Source organism: Lycium barbarum, chromosome 9, assembly GCF_019175385.1.
Source record: "Lycium barbarum isolate Lr01 chromosome 9, ASM1917538v2, whole genome shotgun sequence".
NCBI classification, from domain to species: Eukaryota; Viridiplantae; Streptophyta; class Magnoliopsida; order Solanales; family Solanaceae; genus Lycium; species Lycium barbarum.
The window spans coordinates 4,798,291-4,807,035 of record NC_083345.1 but is presented as its reverse complement, the minus strand read 5'-3'; the positions used below and the strand labels follow the sequence as shown (position 1 = coordinate 4,807,035).

Below are 8,745 nucleotides of genomic sequence, written 5' to 3'. Positions count from 1 at the left end.
TAGTTGTTTTCTTCATCCAATAATTCCTATTTACATAATAGATAGCATAAAAAGGTTTATAGATCAATATAACCTTGTATTCAGCATCACAAGAATCGTAACACAATCCACAAGCATGTGGAACTTTGTAGCGGTAATCTGTCAAATGTGGACATACAAAGGTTCGGCACTCATTGGTACTAGGATTCCACAAAACAAATCCCTTATAATTCGTATGTGTCTTCATTAGTACCAAACAATCACACGAGCACAAGGTTGTAGAATGTCGAAATTTATTTAGAGGAAACTGCTGTTTCCCTATTGCAATTTGGGGATATTCCAAGTCTCTAAACTCGAAAACACCATCATTCATTTGTACCAATAAGAGCTTTCTGGTATTCAACGCTCGGTGAGTTTTCTTGAATTGTTCATCAGATATTATATCGTTCCATGACTTTGAAATAGATTGAAAACGTAACAAAGATTTATCAGGAAGCCTAAGAAAGATGGAAAATAAGACATCGTAAGTTCCATGCTAGTATCATTTTTTTTTTTTTTTTTTTTGGCGGCAGAGGAAAAAGGCTTTGTATTAGGTTTATTTATTGTTTCATCTCTGTTTTAACATGATATAGGAATTATAAATAAGGAAAAGTGTTCTATTTCAATGTAAAAAAAGGGAAAACAAAATATACTCTACAAGATTTAGAACTCAAATAGGATTTAAGACCTATTGTTAGGCGTTCTTTTATGTTTTTTTATTTTCTACAATTCGCCCCTAAACTAATGTTTATTTACAATATATACAACAAGGCTTAACCGCTTACATATTTTAAAACCATGTGCTTCAAACTCCTGAAGTTAAAATTTACAATTTTCCCTTACATGTAATGAACAAATTTATTAACAATATATATTTTTGCATTTCGTGCTTTCATAATTATATAGGTAAAAGTCGGACAGTATACGAGGAAGTCTCTTTAAAAGACTTCTTATATACTACACAAATGTATAAGTAGATAGAAAGGCTGAAAGTTTTGAAGTAATACTGCGTTCTTGCAAGTTAATAAAACAGTTTGCCCATGAAATTTAGAAAGAGAAAAAACCCAATTAATAATTGATGAAAAAGAGTAGTGAAAATTTTCTCTTTTTCTTGAACTAATAAGAATGTGCTTGCTCCAAGCACAATAAAGTCCAAGAAACAATCTCTAGTACAACAAAAATGAAGTCACAAAGTTTTCCTGTTACATAAAGAATATGCTTTAAAATCTAGCAAAGACATGATTCTTGATGAAAACAAGACTCTAAATATGATTTGTATCAGGTTTTCTTACTCTACCTAATTATAGCCAACAAAAGAAGGATGTTTTTAGTTCATTAAACATCCAGACGGGTAGACAGGGCAGAAAATAACCCAAGCACAAAAGACCTATAAACGTTCATCGGATCATCTTCAGAGTGTTCCCGACCAGCTTCTGTTTTCTTCGATATGATCTCAGGCAGGAAGTTCAAGCTTGGTGTTATTCTTCCAGCTGCAACCGATTATGGCCAACAGATTGTTATATAGTAATACAAGATTGTATATCATGTGACTAAATTAGTTTACCTTTGGAAGTAGTAATAGAAGAAATCAGCGTAGAGCAACGTCTGCACAAGGCCTGCAATCCAGGCTGCCATAACAAAAGACCAATGAAGCAAAGAAAGTTGTCATTTTCATAACAAAACACATAAAACAGGAACCTTAAAAGATGCTTGTCAGCGTAAGTGATTCATACTTATCCAATGTACAAAGTGCGGTTCCGTGAAGTAGCGGTATACCCAGTTCAAGATGTAAAGTGACCGATATGCACTGCAAAACAAGAATCAATAAAGCATGTCAGGCAAATTTGTCAATACTTCCATGGTCACATATGAACAATGTGAAGAACGAGATCAAGAATGGTAGCTAATCCCATATCTCCAAAATTTTCTTAAACGCTCTTAGTCCAAGAGCTCCTTATTAGTTTGTAATAGCACAAAGGATTGTTACATATCCTGTTGGCTGACAAGCGATATGTATTGTCGAACTGCATGCCAATAAGAAAGGGAACGCTTTGTTTAATTACTTAGTCTGTGACCATCAAAAGCAGGTAAAAAATTTGTTACATGGGCAAAGCACGTGGCTTCTTTTATGATGTGAGGCAGCTACTCGAAAGAAGGAAATCTGTCAATCTAATACCTGATGAATTATGTGAACATCTTATCTAATGGCTTAATTATGTATTTAACCCTTAACAGGACATTTTCTACAACAAGAACAATTGTTCCAGGGTCTGAACGAAGACGATGATACAGGGATGGCATGGATCCAACTAGAGGTGTGTTTGGTATGGAGGAAATCCTTTTCCAGAAAATGTTTTCCAATTATTCCATGTTTGGTTGGTCTAAATTTTGAAAAACATTCTATAGGAAAATAAGTTCAATTGTCTCCTCCCCACCCTTCAATACACTCCAACGTTATCCCCACCTCCATAGCCTCCATTCCCCACCATCCCCACACCCCTACCCCGCACCTGCAACTCCCATAGTGTTTGCCTAGCTTATGCACAAATGCTTTTGAAACAATATTTTCTGTTTACGTAAGAAACACAAGAAAATTAAAACCACTTATTTTCCAGGAAAACATTTTCCTGCATTACCAAACACACCCTATATGTGTGCATCCAAACTTCTTGGGTGCCAAAAAACCAACATACTCCCTAAAGACGACCTTCACAACCCACTACAAAGAAATATATACAACCCGGAGGAGGTACAAGGATAGTATCAGGCGCCACCATTCTGAACATTTTTACGATTTAAAGAAGGTGATCTGCACTGTTTGATTACTTAGCAATCCCAGCTCCCACACTCCATTCCCCCCTTCCCACTTTTCGTCATCTCAACTTTTCAGACAGAACTTTTAAACCCCAAATGTCTTACCAATAGAACATGCATCGGAAATTCTCAAATACTGAAGAGATAAAAGACCACTACACTTTAGGGTGTTAAGTAGACTGTACGACACCCTTGTACTCTCCCAAAGACAGATGAAGAGTAGATATAGACGTACATATTAACAAAGCAAAAATATATACAGACCTTCAAGAATCAGACATGGCAGAAACTTCAGAGACTAAAACAAACTCACTTCATATAACATGTTAAGTGCATAAGAATCGAGAATTCCAAAAATCAATCAATTAATCAACTACTACTCATTCCAAAATTAGTTAGGATTGGCTATATGAATCCTTGGTATCCATTTCCCTCTATCCAGGTCCACATGGTCAACAAAAGATTACTCAGGGAAGTTACTTTAGCCCAGGCTATAATATCAGTAGTTACCCGTTCACTTCTCTCAAGACCATTTGTCAATGCCTCATTAGTTATATGCTCTTTTCATTCCATCATTCCTACATTAAGGCGTACTCTAAACCTTTTGCCCACTTCATAATTTCTTCTATAAACTAAATAGAAAATCAAAAACCGAGAGCCTGTTATCTGAAGTTCATTTAACTTCAAACCAATCAAAAGAAGGCTACAACTATGGATCTAACAAAAGCTTATAACGCTTGTTCACATTAATATCCGATCGCCTTAATGATTGCTACAAGCGAATACCCAACCCCCCCAAAAGAATCAGCATGATAAATAGAGACTGAGATCTTCATCAAACAAAAACAAAAAGACAAAGAGAGACTGAAAAGAAGCCCTTAGTACACAAAATAAGGAAAAAAAGAAAGAGATTGAGACGTGAGCATAATCAACTCTCGGAAAAGGTAAGAAAGGAAAGATATATCACCCCAAGAGTAAAATGTATTGTCCAGTCAAGTTGTCTATATTTCTTGTTCTCTGCAATAAGACGAGCTGAGGAAGGATGGCAACAGCTTCCAAGAATATGGAGAAGGTCCACATTACCTGGTCAAAAATACAACCACATGTGACATAAGAATATGAAACGCTACAACAAAAATTAATTCCAATGAACTATAGAGTTTAGTAATACCTCCTTGAAGGTAAACTTCTCATGTATAACAAGGGCCAATATCAGGCAAGGAACCACAAGGAGAACATGACGGAAAGTATCTTGGTCTTTGTCATAAGATCTGCGAACAATTTTGTGATGCCTCATGTACCAAACAATTGACAAAGAGCTTCCCAGGAAAACCAACTTCATTGTAGTATTGTATAGTGAAATAAATTCTGTAAATATGTCCAAGTAGCGAGTAACAAAGACAAGAGCATATAGCTCTTGAGTCTTCAGAGATATACCTGTCAATAAGTAACTCAACCATTAATAAACATAGTCTAATCGCTGGATATAGCTTTATAAAGTTAAAGACCAAATTAACAATATCATCAAGCATTGAAGAAGAAAAAAAACAAGGGATGCTAGAACTTTTGGTCCCTCAATCATTGGTAAATTCTTAATTTTAGTCCTTGTGACATTTGACAAAGCATATTTAGCTTTCAATTAATTGAAATGTGTGTTTTTGGTCCCTTTATACAGGAAAAATATGTTATATTTGAACTATTTTTAGAATTATATTACTGTCAAATATAGAGTAACAAAACAAGCCTAACACAACACATGAGTAATTAAGTTGTGGAACAATTGGTAATCTTAGTAGACTTGTGAATATTCACAAGCAAAGGGATCAAAAGTGCACATTTCAACTAATTGAAGGTTAAATGTGCTTAACCAGACCATAAGGACTTAAATCAGAACTTATCAATAACTGAGGAACCAAATGTGCAATTAACCAAAAAACAATTTCATCAAGCATTAAACCATCAGTCATTTGCAGAAATTTGGCTAATGATAATTTCAAAGATACCAACTCAAATACACGTAAACTATGAAAGTACAAATTACATCTGAAGTTCTACTTTATCATCTTCATTATTCTATTGCACGCGATCTGTTTGGTATAGATAGATAAACAGAATGTTTCTGTGATCTGGCAGCTCCTTTTAAGGACACATCTTGACCAGCATAATGCATTGAAAAGTCCAACAGGATCCAGCTAAATTTGTATTATAACATGCTTAACGGCAATTAAAACAGAAAACTTTTCGCTTCACGTGCCTCAAGATCCACTGTTTAAGTGCTAGAGGGTTTAATGGAAATAAGATATTTGCATGACTTAGGCAGTTTGAACTTTGAAACTTCCTTTCAAGCTTGTCCAATTTCACTTCACTCAAATAATACAAACCTAGGGTGTTTTTCCTTATCCTAGTGAGTAAAGTCACATCAAACAACTCAGGGAATAGGCATCTATTTCCATTATAACCTCTTCATCATTTTGTGACTTCAACAATCTTTTTCTTCTAGCTTTTTTTTTTTTTTTTTGGATGACCGAGAAATTTGTCTGGAGCCAACCACAGTCTTCGGAACTCGGGGATGATGGGCGCACCCCTCTAACCTGCTCTGCTTAAATACCAGAGTAAGTTCACTTGGCGTGGGGCTCAAACCTGTGACCTAAGACACAAGTCCCTCAACCTTTGTCAATTGAACTAACCCCTGAGGAGTATGTTGCTCGGACTCTTCTAAACGGTGTTATCAAAAGCGAAAAGCGCAAAAAAGCTCTAAGGTCAGCTGGGGCTTTAAGCCCAAAGCGCAAATAAAGCGTGGGCTTTAATGAAAAAAGGCGCAATGGTGCAAAAATACAAATATATATATGTTTAGTCCAAGATTAATAATAATAAGCATGAATAACAAATATATGGACAAAGAAATTGTAAAAATATTACGATAAAGTGAAATATTAATCATCTAGTGTCACCTCTCCAAGAGAAGCTCATTGGCAAGGAAAAGTATGTCTTAGAGCCTTGATGATGACACTGAAGCGCACATACAGCGAGGCGAAGCGCTCAACATGTTTTGAGCCTCGCTTCAGGGCTAAAGCGCGCTTAAAGCGCGCCTTTGATAACACTGTTCTAAAATGTTGCCGAACGCGTGTCGGATCCTCAAAAAATGCACTACTTTTGGAGGATCCAACACGCACCCAGTGGCATATCTGAAGAGTCCGAGCAACATAGCTGAGGACTATCATTTCATAATACTAGTACACAAAAAGCATCTACATTCTTACTGAGAGACCGAGAAATCTTTTCACATCATTACTCTTTTGTTGCACCTGGAATTACAGGGTTTTTTTGGTGATTAAGACTCCATATTGAAGTTCCTTTTAACTGGGACAAGCATTTTTCCTCCTCATAATAAACAATTCTAGGACAGATTCCTCTAGGAAATAAATACGTGCCGTAAAGGTTTTCTAGCATATCAAACAACAGGCACACAGGCATACACCACACAAGCATTTTCCCTCCTCTACCATTCCAATGTCCACATAAATTTAACATTCATAACTAAAATGGAGAAAAGGGGTATGAAAATTTGGGATTAAAAACGTTACATTCAACAAAAGTATACCTATACACATCAATATATATACCTATAGCTTAAAATTACTAAAATGGGTAACTATGCGTACATCCAACGTCTCTCCAGACCCCACTTATGGGATTATACTAGATATGGTGGTGTTGTTTTATAGCACAAGTATTATCCAATACAATACATAAAGTGTAACAATACAGAAAAAATTCAAAATGGAGAAAAGGGTATTAAAAAATTTGGGATTAAAAACATACCAGCACAAGATTTAATAGTATGGATCTTGAGAAGCAAAACAAGAACACTAGCCAAATGTGTCATATCCCCAGCAAGCCTAAATATATTCATCTTTGTTTATTTTTCTCTCAAATTTGCTTCTTCTTTTTTTTCAAGAAACAGATCTACACAGAAAAATCACCAGATCTTAGGCTGATCCCCCACACACACACTGCCACCACTTTTTTTGTTTTTTTGGACTTCTTGAAAATGGTACACAAATGTTTTTTTGGGGGCCAAAAAAGGGATTTGTTACTTTGGTAACGGAAAAGAAAATAGGTTTAACGTCCGTTAAGGTGAAGGGGGAATTAAAATATACGTGGCTTGTCCAATCAAAATGTAGCTTCATGCGTGTAATAAGGTGAATCAATGTACGTGGCTTCTTTATTTATGTTCGTCATAAAAAATTTGTATACTAACAAAGGGAAAAATATCTCTCTTTACATTGAAAAAATGCTAAAAATATCCTCCGAATTAATTTTAAGTCAAAAATAACTCTCTTATCATTAAAGTTTTAAAATATATCCTTGTCTTAACGGAATTCCGCAACATAACCCGATTTCATTTTTAAACCCGCTCCATTTAAAACCAATTCAACTACATAAAAAATCCATATTCGACCAACTTGTTCCCGAGTCCTACATCTGGAACCACTAGGCACAGGAGCGGGCAACCCATATGCATTTTTTATTTAGTTAGGTCAGTTTTAAATGGAGCGGGTTTAAAAATAAAATCGGGTTATGTTGTGGATTTCCATTAAGACGGGGTTATATTTGAAAACTTTAATGACGTGAGGGGTATTTTTGGTCCAAAATTAATTCAGAGGATATTTTTAGCTCTTTTCCCAAAATAGAGTGACATTTTTGACCCTTTACCCTTTTTTGTATTTAGAAGTAGTACTGTAGCTAATTTTTACTCTAGTTGACAAGGGCCGTTGCAAATTCACTAGATTCAAAAAATAAATATTTTATGACTAAGATAACTATGTTGGTATTTTATGCATATCAGCAATAAAAAGATTTTTATAATAGTGGTAGCCTGACTAAGTTATTGATAACTCGATTGTTATGAGTCAACCTCTAGTGTTGTGTTTAGGGTATTCAAAATCTATATATATATGTACATAAAATTTTAATTACTTTATATATATAGTGTAATTGCCGATGGAATTCGAGTGAACACTCTCGGCCTCCCATAGATCCACCCCTGTTTTCCATCACTAGGTGTCAGGTGACTCTGCCGACATGAATTAAAATAAATGAGAAAAATCACCTAAATTATTTTATTGAAATTTGGTCCTTTAGAAAATAAGACTTCATGTTCAGTTAAACACCGGGAAAAAAACAATGGGGACAGGAGTAGAAATTGTGAGAAACACTTAGAAATATAAGGTCAACTTTGCAATTCTGATGTTGCTTTCTTAAAGTATTAAATTTATAATTTGATACTATGAAAATATTAATTCTTATAATGCATATGCATCCCTCTAAATTTGTTATTTTTTCCATTTAGGTACCTCAATTAAGTGTTGTTCCTATTGAACCTCTGAACTCGTCCTCAAGTATGTCTATCAAACCCTCTGAATCTGATTTTTATTATAAGCAATTAAATTGTGGTAATGAAGGTGAAGTAATATTTTAAACATGTGGTAAGCTATTCTTTAGGTCATGGATGTGTCGGTTTCTGCTGGTTCTGCTCTTCCACTGCCAGTTTAATTAAGAGCTTATTCTTTTTTTTCCTCTTAATTGCTACTAATCTTAGCTATAAGATGACATAATTAAATTAGAATATGTATTAGCATATTGCTACATTGAAAATAGAATACTATGTAAGTCAAATTGTGTTTGATAGACACACATGAGGAAAAATTTAAGGATTCAATAGAAACAACACTTAGTTAAATCCAAAATGAAAAAAAGGAGCAAGTTAGGGGCTGCATATGCATTAAACCTTATCTTTATTATTTTTTATATTAATTCTTAATCCATGCTATGGACTTTCCGCTTTCGTGTTGCATGGGTTGGAGAAAGAGAGTTGACTATTAGATGGGCTTGACAATTGGCATTTTGTAG

General features: G+C 34.9%; 1 protein-coding gene across 1 annotated transcript; it reads right to left on the bottom strand.

Moving 5' to 3' along the window:
• Positions 1 to 1,107: 1,107 nt before the first annotated feature.
• Positions 1,108 to 6,912, bottom strand: LOC132610250 (ER lumen protein-retaining receptor). The gene is made up of 6 exons (XM_060324562.1): positions 6,655 to 6,912; positions 4,004 to 4,269; positions 3,800 to 3,915; positions 1,752 to 1,825; positions 1,583 to 1,646; positions 1,108 to 1,508 (listed from the first exon to the last, which is right to left on the bottom strand). Exons 1-6 carry the CDS (start codon positions 6,743 to 6,745, stop codon positions 1,472 to 1,474), a joined length of 648 nt encoding a protein of 215 aa, XP_060180545.1. The 5' UTR covers positions 6,746 to 6,912; the 3' UTR covers positions 1,108 to 1,471.
• Positions 6,913 to 8,745: the final 1,833 nt, after the last annotated feature.